General features: G+C 37.1%; 1 protein-coding gene across 2 annotated transcripts in view; it reads left to right on the forward strand.

Annotated features, from left to right (window-relative positions):
• Window positions 1-16,518, forward strand: part of UMAD1 (UBAP1-MVB12-associated (UMA) domain containing 1) — a 268,623-nt gene that overhangs the window by 248,987 nt on the left and 3,118 nt on the right. For both annotated transcript variants that reach the window (XR_004343294.1, XM_032592418.1), the window contains exon 4: window positions 12,588-12,637. Coding sequence is in view for 1 of the 2 variants with exons in the window: in XM_032592418.1 (XP_032448309.1) it covers window positions 12,588-12,637 (50 nt within the window). In the remaining variant the exon portion in view is untranslated. The remainder of the gene's footprint in view (window positions 1-12,587; window positions 12,638-16,518) is intronic.

Below are 16,518 nucleotides of genomic sequence, written 5' to 3' on the forward strand. Positions count from 1 at the left end.
CCTCAGCTATTATGACCTTGAGAAACAGTTCGTGCATTTCAAATGCAACGTAAGCAATTGGCACCGCCTTGGGTTAAGAAGCACTGTTCTAACCTCTTAAAGTCTGTCATAGCATTTGTTTTAAGTAGGCTCCATGCCCAGCATGGAGTCCAACACAAGGCTTGAACTCCCAACCCTGAGATCAAGAATCGAAGGTTTAACTGACTGAGCCACCCACGCACTCCTTTTTTAGTTTTTTCCCCTAAATTTAGAGCTATGCCACAGAATTAAAATCTCTTGATTTAAAATTACAAAAGGGATTGTTTGCCTAATATTCATTCAATTTCATATTGGTTTCCCTTTCTTCTAGTAAATTAGAGTAAAAATAAACAATACAGAATAAGCCTTTGTATCCAACACAACCATTTAGAAGTTAACAAAAAATATTTGTTAAAACAAGGAATCTGAAAAAATACACATACTTACTTTGCATATTCTATTTTTGTTGCTGTGATAAAATACAGATAACAAAATTTTCATTGTAGCCATTTTTAAGTGTACAGTCCTATGACTGCGACATTAATATATTCACATAGTTGTACAGTTATCATTACTTTCCATCTCTAGAACTTTTTCATCTTCCCTAACTGCATATTTAAACATAAACCACATATACAATCATTTGCCGATCTTTTGATTTGGGGCCAAGATCTTTCCTTTGAAAGTGGTCCTCTGATTGGAATTCCCCTGGGCCATCTTTTCTGTATGAATTACACCAATAATGCACTTGCCAGGATTTCCGGTTTCAATTTTCTTTAAAATGAAACGAGCTGAAAGATACTTCGGAAGGAATCTGAGTGCAGAATCCTCCTCTATTCCCCTTGACCTCCCAATATTTTACCATTATGATGCTCACACCTAACCAGAAAGCAAATTTTGCATTACTTTACATCTTCGCAAATTTCCTAACACACTCCACCTAGTCTTTATGGAAATAACAATTCATTCTTTTTGCATCAGTATTGTATCAGTTTTCAAAAAAAATTAAGTTATATGATTTTAAAAGTTACAATTCAAACAGAAACTTGTGGAAAGTATTCAACTGAACTGATGGGGACAGAAGTAAATATAAGGACACCTAGAAAGCTGTCTGCTTACTGTGAGCACTTTAAATGAAGGATGTCACTTATAAAATGATCTGGCAAGTTGGATATTGTACTAAATTTGAAATACTATGTATACTTGTGATGGTTAATTTTGTGTGTCAATTTGATTGGGCCACAGGATGCCTGGATGTTTGGTCACATGTTCTTCTGGGTATGTCCCTTGAGGGTATTTCTCGGTGAAATTAACATTTGAATGGGTAGACTGATAAAAACAGATTGCTCTCCCCATGTGGGTGGGCCTCATCCAATCAATTGAAGACAGAAATAGAACAAAGAGGCTGAGAAGAGGGGATCTCCTGTTGCTGGCTGCTTTGAGCTGGGACATCGGTTTTTTTCCACTCTTTAAACCTGAACAGAAAGATCAACTCTTTTTGGGTTTTCCAGCCTGCCAGCTTTCAGGCTGAAACTATACATCGTCACCCTTGGGGCTTAGCTTGCTGACTGTAGATCTTGGGAATTCTCAGCATCCATGACCACGTGAGCTAATTCCTTATAATAAGCCTCTTTATCTTTCTATATATATTATATGTTTTTATGTATATAATATACACATATTATATATATATATATATACACACACACATATTATATATATATATACACACATATCCTATTGGTTCTACCACTCTGGAGAATCCTAATACCCGACAACCAAATGCAGTGTGGATCTTGGAACAGAAAGAGGACATTAGTGGAAAAACTGGTGAAATACACATAAAGTCTTGGATTTAGTTAATAGTAACATACTAATGTTGGTTTCTTAGCTGTGCTAAATGTACCATGATAATATAAGATTGAGCAGAAGAAGCTGGGTAAGGGGTTTTTGAGAATACTGTGTACTGTCTTTGCAGTGTTTCTGTAAATCTAAAATTATTCCAAAATAAAAACTCTGTTTTCAAAAATAGCATGTACTATATTAGCCCCCTTCCTGAAACTATTTCTAATTACCTACTCTATTTGTTTTGTTCACCAAATCTTAATAATCTGTACTTCAGGAAATTATTTGCTTCTTTCTTTGTACCTTTCTGTAATGCTTGAAATTTTTTAAAACAATACATATTATTTGACTGGACATACATATTATTTGACTAAAATGATAAAGTCATTCTTTAAAACACTGTAGTCTGTTTGGCAAGGTGACTTCTAGAAATCATCCAAATTCTGAAAGCACTGTTATGTTTGATTTAGTGTTAGTTTTTAATAACATGGTTTCATCTTTAACACTCTCCTGGTGGACGCAAAGATAATTTTAAGATGAGGCTCCAGAATTAATACAATGTCACAGAACTAGACAGATAATTAGGTGATGTTAGTACGAGACTATGTTGTTTCTGACCTATACATAGATTATTGGCTTATGTCTCTGAGTTACTTTCGCTTTTTGCCAACTATAAGCCTCATAAGGGAAGGGAAGGCTTTTGGTTACAGTTCTGTGGTTTTGTTCAACAAGGCAGTGAGGGAATAAAGAACTCAGGGGTCCATATCTCCAAATCAAAGTAATTGGAGGGATTAAAAGCACATTCCTAAATGTTCTAGTACCAGTTAAACTGTTTCATGCTCACTCTCTGTATCCCCTTATTTACCCTTTTGCTTTCCTGTCGTCCAGCCTCTCCCTTTTGATTTTGACTATTAGGTACTCATTGTAGATTCTCAAGGGAGCCATTTCTTTTTCTTTTTTCACTTCAAAACTATGAATTCTTTGTAGACAGAGAGAGCATCTTCATTTCCATGTCCCCATCACCTAAGCACAGTGTTTACCTGTCAATCATGGTGAGGGCTATTGAGTGAATGACTTTGAGACAGGAGGTAGTGGTGATGTGTATGAGCTTAGCCACCACTGCAGATGGAACCTCTGAGGTTTTCTGGTTCTACCTACTCACCAAAATTCTATGTCTTTCTCCTTCCCTGTGGTTTTCCTTTTTCAGCTCCCTTCTTCTTGTAATATAGCTAGAGACGTAGTGCCTTTACTCTGCACCTTCTGCATGTGCAAACTCTAGGGTCATCTGCTCTTTGTATGAGGCCAAGTCTTCCATTTAATTTGTTTATAGAAAGTATTAATGCATACAGTGATTCTCAAACTTCATCAGGCATCAGAATCACTTGGAGGGCTTATTAAAACAGACTGTGGGGCTGCACGCCAAGAGGTTCTCATTCAGTAAATCTGGGGTAGGAATTGGAGGATTTGCATTTCTGGGTTCCTAGGTGATTCTGATGCTGGTAGTCCAGACACTCTATTTTGAGAATCATTGGTCTATACACAACAGAAGTACCAGCCAGTTGTCTACTCCCCTCTGCCAGGGGGAAAAAAAAGAGCCAGAGGCATTCATTGTCTAGAACTTCAGCATGATATAAAAATAACAAAGAATATGCATGTTTTGTTTTAAAACCAAGGTATAAAGGGCTTTTTCTCTCTTATAATCGTAATTCTTTAATTCAAATCATTCCATTGACTATATAAGTAAAGTTAAAACTGCTAACATAGAGAGAAGACTATTGATATTTCTATCAGAGTATATAAAAAGGTTAATTATGGTGTGCACATCTTAAAGATCTCCTTGCCGTGTGAGCCATCTCCAGAAATACTTGCCATAGAACTGAAATAGAAATGATTATATGAGTAAATTATCACCCACACTCCTTGCATGCATCATTTCATACCGCAAGCCTTTTCTCTTTTCAAGGAATAATGGTTTTACATTTTACTTTGTGATGGCACTCTAATTGCTAAATATAATAGGGGCATTATGCTACAAAGTTAAAAGATTCCAAGTGAAAAGATAAGTCAAATATAGTAATCTCATCCAGCCAATGATTCTTTAAAGTGTGCTCCTCTTTTTCTCCAGCTATCTCCCAACTCTGAACTCTCACACAATGATTGAAACTGAATACATGGAAAAAAAAAAAAAAAAAAAAAATTAAAAGGGATCCTAGAATTCATCTAGCCCAGGCGCCTGCAACTATGACCCAGTGGCCAAGTCTGACCCACTGACTGTTTTTGTAAATAAAAAATTTATTAGAGAACAGGCATGGCTGTTTTTCTACACACTTTAATATGGCTCCTTTCACACTACAATCACAGAGTTAAATAGTTGCAACACAGACCACGTGGTCCAAAACCAAAAATATTTGCTTTCTCACCCTTTACCAAAAACATTTGCTGACTCCTGCTGTAGTCCAACCTACTCATTTGGCAGGTGAAAAAAATTTATCCTGAGGGAGAGAAAAGTAGCTCAGGATTACACTGCTCAAACAGAAACAGTATTGGAAAATGCCAGGCATGGCCCTCAGCAGCTCCTATAAGAGCTTTGGTTCCCTCAAGAGTCAAAGCTGTCCTTCATGATGAGTAGAGAAGGGGATATCGGGGTAAGCTTGCATCTCATTACAATTTTCAAAGAGCCCTCCATATGACAAACCCAGAAAGAACAGTGTGACATAAGTGTGCTTTGATGTTAGTCCAAAAATGTATAAATGGCATGAATTTTTTCACCCATGTACAAAACACATTAGCAGCTAACATTTAGGGCCTGTTTCTAATAATGAAACGTCCTTTTTCATTGATGAGAGCATCATTAGGATCGTCTTGCCTTTCAGAAAATATACTAACATTCTATCATGTAATATTCTCCACAGTGTCCACAACTTTCAGGAGAATGTGCCTGATAGTGTGAATTCTTATTTTCTCAATTAGGTTCACCAAATCAGCAAAAGCACATGGGTCAGTGTGTGTGTGTGTGCGCGCACTCGCACGTTCCCCTAGCTATTTTTACATAATTTATACATCTCTAAAATAATGTAATAATACTTAGTGACAGTGCTCTCCAATTTGTGTTAAGGAAAATATGCCTATTCTGTAAATAAATCCAAATTCTATGGGTTTTGGTAGCTGCACAGAGTTGTACGATGTTTTGAAGTGTTTTCAGCAAAAGGATGATTATTTTGTTCATTCATCAGTGCTTCACTAGGTATCTCCTCTGTGCCAGCAACCCAGGGTGCTGAGACTGATACACAGAATAGAGCACCTGACTGATGGGAGAGGTCATCTTCTAGAGACAAGTAGTACAATAGGTCTGTAAGCTGTATATGGAGAGACCACTGCATGAGACATTTGAGCAGAGCCCTGAAAGATAAGTGGGAGCTTGCCATGAAGACATGCACATTCCAGGGAAATGAAAACTCAATTTTAGTGTTGTTACCTCCTTGGGAGACTTTGACTCCTTAGTCTTATTTAGATATCCCTCTTCTGTGTTCCTATAGCATACATCTATTGTAGAACTGTCCTCTCTGCCTGGTCTTCATTAAGTATTCAGTAAATGAATGAATGATGACTGAAAGAATGGATGACTGAGTTAATGAACATACAAAAGGCATGGAAGTGTAACCCAGTCTGGGCTGTTCAGGGAATTGCTTATGTGGCTACAAGATAGGACCCAGAGAAGTGGGGACAAGCCTACTGTAAAAAGGATGGAGAGATAGGTCAGGGTAAAATAACAGAGGACATTGTATACCACCCTAGGAATGTGGACTCTATTATTTTAGCAACTTCTTGTAGCCAACTTCTTGTTGGCACATACTATATACCAATTCTGTGTTAGGTTCTAGAGGTATGAGATATGGCCCCTGCCTTTGTGGAGATTACTAGTTCACTAACACAGTATTAGTCATGGATACCCATGGGCTCTAGATGCAGACTACCTAGGTTCCAGTTTTAATTTACCCTTCACTATGTGGCTTCAATTTCTCAGCACTTCAGTTTCCTTTTCTGTAAAACTAGAGTAATAATAGAACCTACTTCAAGATTGTTGTGATGGTTAAAATGACATTATATATATATACACACACACACACACACACACACACACACACACACACACACAGAAATTACTCAGTAAATATCAGGCACTCTTATTGGGAAAACAGCCATTGAACAAAAAATTTAAAGTGTGTTGGAAAGCTACAGAAGGTGAGGCCCAGAATGCAATGAGAATGTAATGGTGGTGGATGGGATGGGGCACAGGGGAAGCTGACATGATCTGGAGATTCAAGGAGGGCCTGTCTAGGGAAAAAGTGGATGGAAAGATGTCCCAGGGTGAGGAGGTCCTTGTGAAAAGGGAAGGGACCATTGAGAGAGTGAAGAAAGAACGCCAGTCTGGCTACAGCTTATGGATTGGAACGAGTGAGGAGAGAAGAGTTTCTGGGATTGGTGCTGGAGAGGCAGGCAGAGGCCAGTTTATGGAGGGTCTTATTAGTCATGGTAAGATCTGGGGCTCTGTCCTAAGTTAGTGGGAGACACTGAAAGAATTAAGCATGGGAGTGACAAAACCAGAAATGTTTTTAAAAGGTGCAGAGAAGTGGACAGATATTCAAGAGAATATAGTAATTGAATTAATTGCTTATTGACTGGATATAATATGTGAGAGCAACAAAGGTATAAGAGGTCTCCTAGATTTCTGGATGGATAGTTTATCATTTACTCAGGAACAGGAGATGAAGAAAGGACTTTCAAGGTCAAAGATGAGAGCAGTTGCATGGATGGTGATGGAACTCAGAGGGATATAGGGGAGCACAGGAACCTGGGCGTGGATGAGATTGCAAGGAAAGTAGACTAAGTAAAAAGACAATCAAGGTGGAATTTTGGAGAAAAATCCAGAGAAGCCTGAACATAAGTGGCCAAAGAGGCTGGTTAAAAACTAGGAGATGCTGACATCATAGAAACTGAGAGAAGAAAAAGGAAGAAAAAAATGGCAGATATGGTTAACACTATCAAATGTGGTTTCAGTTTTTTAATAAGGACTGAAAGTGATTAACTGGATTTGGCAATTAGGATATCTCTGAAAAGGACCATCTAAAACTCTACTAAACTCTGAATATGCTATTTTGTAGATCTTACCCCATATTATAGTAAACATTAAAATGTACTAAGTTCTACATTAAATGTATATATAGGGGCGCCTGGGTGGCTCAGCTGGTTAAGCATCTGACTTCAGCTCAGGTCATGATCTCACAATTCTTGAGTTGAAGCCCCACATTGGGCTCTCTACAGTCAGCACACAGAGCCTGCTTCAGATCTCCTGTCCCCTTCTCTTTCTCTGTCTCTCTCTCTCTCTCAAAAAAAATTTTTTAATGTATATGTAAATTTAGGTATACAATGTTTTTCCTTATGAAATCATCACTAATTAAAATTTTCTAGTTTTCCTTTTGTATTTGAGCCAGTTTTTTCCTGTAGATCTCACTTTGTAGATTCTTGAAAATCACAAGGACCTAGGCCCCTATCAATGATGACCACAATCAGAGTAAGCTATGGTGGGTTATGGAATGAGTGATGAAGCAAATATCATAAGTATGGACTTCTCTTTCACAAGAATAACTGGGAAAAAAAGAAAGAGAGAGAAGCAAAGAAGAGCATAAAGTCCAGGGAAGCTCTAATTTATTTAAGATTAGAGCTTTTCACACAGTTGAGAAGAAAAAAAAGCAACCAGACAATTATTTTTTAGAAAAGGGTTAATGATGAAAGAGATAGTAGGAATATTTGGTCAAAACACTACTTTAAGAGATAGCAGATAGGAAGCAATCTAGAAGTAGGATTCACCGTCTTAAAAAGCCCTCTTTCTCTGAGTCCAGATGGAAGGAGAGCAGGACAAGTGGGTGGGCAGATAGATGTTCACATTCTATAGCTATTGTTAATAATGAAATATATGAATCAAGACTATCAAGTAACTCCAATACCACCATTCAGTGTTGTTCTTCTAAAGATCAGCAAATATAGGAGTGGCATGGGAAGCTTATGGCAGTTAACAACTCTGTGTTTCATAAATAATCCCAAAGTACTGTGATGTAGAGTGCTGTGTAGATGTCTGTTGGGGTTTGGCTCTTATTCTTTTATGAGCCAAGAAGAGGCAAGTACAGTCTAGGAGTAAAATGCCCACCTGTGTCAAGCAAATTGACTTGTCAAAGGCACCATCTGATAGATTAGTTGATTTACACAGAGAAAACAGGAGGTATATGGAAAATGCATTAACTCTTCAGGGCCACTGGGGCAACATTAGTATATCATTGCTACAGTCCTAAATGGTTCCCCTAATGGTCCCAAAGAGTAAATGCATCCCCCAAAGAGTCTCAGATGGTCCCAGGTGGTCATTCGTCCTCTGAGACTGGAGTGATTACAAATGCTTTTCAAGAGCTGGGTTAGTGGCCCGATTCCCAGGTAAGGAAACAGAATGTTCTTCTAGGTTACTTGACCAGTTACTGACAGAGCTTAGATTAGATATTAGCTAGCTAAAGTGGCTAGCTAATAATTAGCACTGCTGCTCTGATACCAGTAGGTATTCCAGTCACCATCAACATAGTAAATATTTGTCATTCAAAATGTAATTGTTCACAGTGAAATACTGTGCATTTATTTCTATGGGGTAGGGAAGTGGTTCTAATAAGATGGGATTGAATGATCTTTGGAAAAATGTTTCTTTTGGTTGTGGCTTTTTGTTGTCAGATGGTTGTAGGTTGTAAAACTCAAGCTAATAAAAGAGGTGGAAGTTTTTCATAATTAATATTGGGAGCTGCCACCCAAGTTTTGTGAGTTTATCAGGCACATGCATCAAATAAATTATATTATTTTTGGAGGTGTTGCTCAAAGAGTCACCCGTGTTTCAGAGCTGACAGAACCTTTGAAATCCTCAACTCAAGGGTGCTTATTTTATAAATGAAAAAACTGACCCTAGAGTAGCCCAGCTAGACTTTTGCCTTAAGCTTATGAAGTGAGAATGCCCAGTTACCTGAAGGCAACAGAGAAAGAAAGCCACAGGACTTCAAGGCTAGATGCCACTTCCAGAGTGGTGGTGAAGATAGCATTGCATATGGTCATTATTAGAACCTGGGTTTATTATAAAAAAGGCCACCAATTCTTCACAACACATACATTTAGTTACCAGGCCTTCTCCACCTTTAAAAGAAATGATGATGTAGAAAATAAAAAAGAAAGTTTACAGAAGACAAGCATATAAAATTTGAGTCAACAAAGTTCCATTCCAGGGCTTATCTACCTCTATACCTCAAAAGCTTACTTGCATGGCCAAGGGCTTCTAGAAATTTCATGACCAGATGTCCAAGTGTGAATCTTCTAAAAAGAGAAAAATAAAAGCTGCAATAATAAATTATGCTCTGTGAGCACAATTAAATTTTTATTATTTTTGATGATGTTTCTTAGTATATTATGAGTGTGCTATTATAAAGCTTACTCAGAATAGCAGTGGTCTGTATAATCTTTTGTCAGTAGACCAAGAATAAAGGCAGCTCAGGGTTCTGGGATTACACAGAATAAGACATTAGTTTTTTGTGGGGTTTTTTTTGGTTTGTATTTGGTGATTAGTTTAGGGCCTAAGTCCCAAAGTAGCCCATTTTAATCAAGAGTAGAACTTCCTTGTTGATGTCCTGGCTGAGTTCAGTGAGATTTACAAACACAGAAAAAGCAGACTTGAATACAGGGAGAAGGGTGGCTTGAAAAGGAAATTCAGCTTCCTTGCTTAAATTAGAGATACATATGACTAGTAATCAAAGTAAATATAAGGATCAAAATTATAATTGTATTAATCTCTTTGGGGATTTGGGACTTTTCTACTATCTATAAATTAAGAATCACTGTTAGTGAATTTATTAATTAATAATCTCTTATAATACATATCATCTTACACATTATAAACTGCTTTCACCTATTATGATTTTGTTTGATGTTCACAACAAATGTGACATGAGCAGGGTAAATGTTATTCTCCTCATTTAACAGATGAGTAAGTTAAATCTGCAAAGGGTTCAAAGGTGCTTCCATATACAACACTGCCTCTATAGGTGCGATTAGCAATCTCTTCGTGATGAATAATAAATTCTTTACTCTTGTAAGGGCTGAACCTTCAAGCAAGACTGTCTTTAATATAAATGTTAACTGAAGATGTGCCCATCCTTCCCTGGAAACATACAAATTGTGCCACAAACATGTCTTCATGAAATTCAAGCAGGCTACCTCTTTCTAGCAATAAAGACTGAAATAGAGTGTAGATTAAACATGTTTTCAGTTGATGGTAGAAATGTAAAGAGGATCCTAATCAATGAATTTACTAATAACTCTCCCCACTTTGCTGGATGCCCAGTTATCAAAGCCCATGAGTTTTGGACTTTGGCCATAGCATTGACCTATTTCTCCAAAAGCCATTTTAATTCATACCCAAGTTAAGATTACCAAAGTTGCACAGTGCACTTTCGCCAGCCAGGTGGAGGTTATGAATGCCTCCAGACTGATGCTGCCTACAATATTCTTTGCATGCCAGCTGTTGTGCTCCTCTGATCCCCCAATTTGCATATGGTACATTACTCAACAAGAGAGTTTTTCTTTCTGTTTCACCAAATGCAGGTGTGTGGTCATTCTGTGAGAGCTCTCATACTCAGTCATGTAAATTACCCCCGAGGTCCAGGGTCTGAAAAAATCAGTTTTTATAAAAACAATGAAAAAACATATTTGTACTTATTTTTTTTCTGTCCTCTGAAAGTCTTCTTCCTGTTCACAGCAACCTCATACATGGAACCAGTCATTGTAGGAAGGGTGGTTTTTTTTTTTGGTTTTTTGTTTGTTTGTTTTAGCTGGTGTAGGTTTGTAGAAAATTTTCCTTCCCAAACCATAAATAACTAATGAAATATATTTGTTCACTTTGCTTTCTGAAAAACCCACCAAATTTCTTTTCTTATTTTTACTTCTAAAATCTTCCCAGATACTTAAGAATTCTTGGACTCTATATCTTTTCAAGTATTACTGTTTTCTTCTGCAGCCATTTCCTATAAAATATACTTTTTTCACACCAAGAACTCCAAACTGAAGTACTCAGGTGAAAAAAAAAATCTGTCTTCTTCCTCAATTACATTTATGTGCACAGATGCTAACTGGAGTAAAATAAAGGGACTATGAACCTTTAACCATTATAGAAAACCTTTAGTCTTAATTCAGTATTACTATAATCAGAAGCTCTAAGGATATATAAAAAACAAATATTTATCCTATGCGCAAATCAGACCCACTAATGCTATTTTATCTTGTTCTTTTAAAACGTTAAAAATTATATCCCATATAATGTGTGATTTTCATGCAAAGAATTTCATTAGTAACTCAGATTTCATTCACTATCAAATATGATTTTTAACTTACTGTTTCTCAATAAATATAAAATAAATTAAACTTTTTTTTTAGCATAAATTATTGCTCGGCTCCAAATTTTCAAAATCATTACATAAAAAATACAGAGAAGGAACACAAACATTTTCCCCAAATAACTCTTTTAGTTCTTAAGCTTTGTTCAAAGTTTGGGCCATTCTATGTATGAAAGACCAAAAACAAACAAAAAATCAAAAAAAAAAATTTGCTTTTCATTTAAGCAGTTTCCCAATTTTCAAATTTTATAATTATAATTATAATCACTGAACTTTTAAATGTTTACATTTTATAAAAAGAAATAAAGAGTAGAAATAAGTAGGTATCCTTTACACTCCAAGTAAGTCTTAGTAGAGCCTTAAATTGCTTTGAATAATTAAATTAGAAGGAAATGCATCCTTTTATATCATATAGTATTCTGTTGGCTAAACTTAAGAGTACCAGCCTCTTGCTGCCCAGTTCAACTAACTGGATGCATCTCTTCTTTGTATGTTACAGAAGGAGACCTGTCTAGTAGAGTGAAGAAAGAACCCTGAAACAAGTGAACCCATATACCAAGTTGAGGTCAGACAGACTTGAGAGGATTCTAGTCCTATAGAGCTTTCAGAAAAAAAAAAAGAAAGAAAGAAAAAAAATATATATGTATTTGTGCCATAAACGTGGGCAGTTTGTTAAATTTCTTCATCTTAAATATGCCTTCTGGTCAACTTTCTTTACTTTCCATTGATCAGGCCATTGGGAAAAATAAAAGGGGTTTTGCAAAATATTTGTCCTTACGGAAGACTGCATTCTGGGTATGGCTATATGTAACTCCCATACCCTCTCCTAAGAGCCTACCAAGTCATCTTCCCTCACTCATCCTTGCTTGGAGTTCAAGTCCCATGCTCCTTTTATGGAGCTGCTTTCTTATCCACTCTAGATTGTGCCAACTTGCTTTCTTCAGCACATTGTTGGTGCTAAATAAATAGTGTGATTTGTAGTAATAATGGTGATGATAATGAATCTTAAAACACCTAACTAATCCCAGTGAACTCTCTGTGATGTTAAGGCTGTGGAACACATGGTTGACTAACAGTGATAATGACTGAAAATGAGGTGATAAATTACTATGCAGATTGCTGATGGCCTATAATTGTCTCAAAAGGAGGACATTTCATAACAGACCAATCCCATTTAAATAAACATAGGTGTAGTATTATAGACATATACAACTGCATCTGTACAATTTTTGCAATAACCTTCTCCATAAAATACAGGGACACCAAACAGCTTGGACAAACACTCCTGAGGTCAAGGGACATAGGAGGTAAGAATTAAGACTGTGTTTGCTCTTTCTTGAATGTTGTATTGTTCCTGGATCTGTAAGCATAACTTTAGAGACTCCACCAATATAAACACAAAACTACCTAGTTATGAGCCTATGTTTACACAGTCCAGATCAAAAGGATAGACACTCAGGTTCATTTGCATTTGCTGCCAAAAATTTCCTGATTCTTCTTTTGAATAGTAGCAATAATTCATATTTTGATGCCATTTAGCCTCACGATTAATTTATGTATACAAATCTTATAAAAGGGCTCATATTCTTTACTATGTTGCCAGTACTTTCTTTTCTTTCAAGGAGCATTGTTCTTTTCTAAGGAACTGATTATGTGGCAGATCGTAGGATCACTGCAGACAGCACAGATGAAAAGCCTGTTATTCCAAAGGATTAAATTACAATTCTTAGCGAACCATTGCCAAGCTATTTTTTTTTCCCAAACCCAGGGAGGATTGGAAATAGGAAATGTTATGCCTTGAAAACGAGTGGGAGCAGTTGAGTGGATGAGGGAGAATAACCATCCTAGTAAGTGTTATTAAATTCTCTTCAAGTAAAATCATGAAACAAATAAAAGATGATAAAATCTTTAAAATGTCCACATGATCAAGAAAAATAAACAACCAAGTTTCTAAGCAGTAATAATTATCATGGGGATGGATATTTACTGAATTATAAAGAGGAAGCAAAAGAATCCAATAGATGTAGCATTTACATGCGAATACATGAAAACAATTAAGATCCCAACTTGGAGTATTTTGGGGAGCGCAAGGAATATGAGGGCAGAGGATCTAAGATTTGCAAATCCTTCATAGTTTGCATATGAGCTCTCTAGGGAAGGATTATAAAATATAGTGGGGAAACAAAATGAAAGGGGGTCTCCAGTGAAGGTACTTGGAACAGGATAAGCAAACATTTTCCCCAAAAATCTGACTAAAACCAGGAGGAGAAATCAGTTCTATTTGTGATTCTAAACACCAGGGAGGTATCATATAACCTGGGAGGGGATGGGGTAAATAAATTCGGGGAAGAAAACATCATAAAGAAGAATTGTTTTGAAATTCAATTCTGAAACATATGTTAATGCATTTGGAGGAAGATAAAGGATCTAGGTGCCCAATGGTATGGAGAGACTGAAGTGAGGAGAAAAGAAACTGATAATTAGCTGTGTGCTGTCATTGCAACAGGGAATCTACAGGATGCCATTGTAGTTTCAGCTAATGTATCACCTTAAGAATCAGGAAGAAACTCCACATGAAATGCTGTAATAAAAAGTTAAAAAATATGCACTGAGGGTTTCCCACATTTCAGACACATATCAAGTAGGTGCTTGGGACCAAAAAAAAAAATGGATAAGATACAATCTCTGCTCATTAAGAGTTCACAGTATTTTGGAGAAAAGGGAGACACACATATGATTCAACAACAACAACAATAACAACAACAGGAACAAATACCACAATGATATGTAATAGTACAAAGGAAGCTAAAGAGCTAGCTGCCTGGAGAAATCCAGATATGCTTTGGAAAGGGAGTCACATTTGGATTGGATCTTGAAGGATGAGTAAGAAATCTCCAGTAGAAAAAAACAAAACAGATGGAGAGAAAAAGGCCCATGTAGTGTGACAGGCTGGGGTGCATGAGTTGCAGGAACCAGAAGAGGAGGTTGGAGGATGGTGGGGTCAGACTTGGAGCTGAGGGGTTTTGGCCTTAACCAGGTGAATGAAAGAGAGCATTGCCAGCTTTAAAACAGAAGAATGACCTAAACAAATATGTGTCTCAGGGTAGAAGATCTGACTGAATAAGGTCAGGCTCAAGTCTGCAAGAAGCAGTAAGGAGACCACCACAATGGTGACAGAGAGTGGATTCCATAGATATTTTGGAGATGGTATGAACAGACCTTCATAAGCTATTAAATGTTAAGGATAAAGGAGAGGGAAAAGTTGAGGGAACCACAGCTCCTAAGATGGTGATGCCATTAATTGAGAGAATATTTTTTTTTTAATTTTTTTTTTCAACGTTTATTTCATTTTTGGGACAGAGAGAGACAGAGCATGAACGGGGGAGGGGCAGAGAGAGAGGGAGACACAGAATCGGAAACAGGCTCCAGGCTCCGAGCCATCAGCCCAGAGCCTGATGCGGGGCTCGAACTCACGGACCGCGAGATCGTGACCTGGCTGAAGTCGGACGCTTAACCGACTGCGCCACCCAGGCGCCCCGAGAGAATATTACAAGAGGAATACACCATTTATGCCAAAGCAACAGGGTGAAATGGGGATGGGGGGGGAGGGGACAGGGAAGGTTGGCAAACCTATTGTTAAAATCCTAGTATATATAATGGAGGAGACCGCAATTCAGAGAATCAGCCAGAAAAATATCCTCACTCTGTCCCACCCTACTGTGTCTTGAGAAGATTCAAGGGGACAGAAGACATTCCACTGGAATTTTACTTAATTTTTAACTATTACGAAACTATATTTTCTAAAACAAGCACAAACATGTCACATACTAAATGCTATTACAATAGAGACCCACAACATGCTTACTTGCCTCATCAGGTAAACTCTCTTGGTTCAGCCTTCAGAACAAATCAAAGTCCTTCTCATTACTCATAAGTGGAATTGTATCCTGAGATTATAAGGCAGCTTTTTAATAATAATTTTAAAAAACTGTATTTTTACCATATCCAACAATGTACCTCTGTAATCAAGACAATCTCTGATACTATGCAACTAGTATTTATTGCAGAAATAAATTGGCTGTGGAGGCTCATTTAAGATGATAATTGTCATCTAAACTCCTAATTTAACTTTATTTCATTTATTTATCAGTTTATTTATGTTTATTTTTATTTAGAGATGGGGGAGAGAGAGAGCCCACAGCGGGGGGGGGGGGAGGAGGAGGAGGAGGAAGAGGAGGAAGAGGAGGAAGAGGAGGAGGAAGAGGAGGAAGAGGAGGAGGAAGAGGAGGAAGAGGAGGAAGAGGAGGGGCGGGAATCCCAAGCAGGCTCCACGCTGTCAGTGCAGAGCCTGACACAGGGTTCGATCCCAGGAACCATGAAATCATGACCTAAGCTGATATCAAGAGTCAGAGGCTCAACTGACTGAGCCACCTAGGTGCCCCTAAACCCCTAGTTTTAATTTTTGGTATTCATTAAAACAGCCTTGTTTTTCAATGAATTTAAACCAATGAAATGTTTACTAAAAATATTATTTCATATATTTTATAAATATGTGACTCTTCATAAGATTTCTTTTGAAAAGGGGTTCTAGCTCTAAAAATGTTTCTTTAAAAACTGAATATGAAGTATATGCTTTAGTGGAGTGTATACTGCATCTATTTCTAATGACTTTTATTTCTGAGATTGTTAAGGAAGTCTTCAATATATTGGACTCATTGAAAATTCTAAGACCATCCTTTCACTGTCAAGACACAATACCCATATTTTTCTCCCTGCTCTGTACTTCTCCCTCAGAGCTTGGTATCTGTGTAACACAAGGACAGGAGCAATCCGATTTGCCAGGATAATAATCAACCAAAATGTATCTCCTCTGTTGTTCATTTTGCTTGATTACAGTATCAAAATGCAAGAATGGATGAACTATGTTGAAGTCTGGGTTTTGAAAACACCTGTTTACTGATGTGGCTACGTATGAATTTTCATATTTAAAACACTAATAGCAGCTTACTCTGTCATTTTTACACTTTGATTGCAAAAGCAGTGGCCTGCACATATCTTGGCAAAATATGTTCAAAGATTATGGTAGGAGCTAAAATTTTCATGGAAGAATAAAAATGTACATTAATACAATTTATACATATTATGTTAGTTTATACAATCTTATATAAGCAACAATCAACTCCTCTGT

This window comes from Lynx canadensis, chromosome A2 (genome assembly GCF_007474595.2).
Source record: "Lynx canadensis isolate LIC74 chromosome A2, mLynCan4.pri.v2, whole genome shotgun sequence".
NCBI classification, from domain to species: Eukaryota; Metazoa; Chordata; class Mammalia; order Carnivora; family Felidae; genus Lynx; species Lynx canadensis.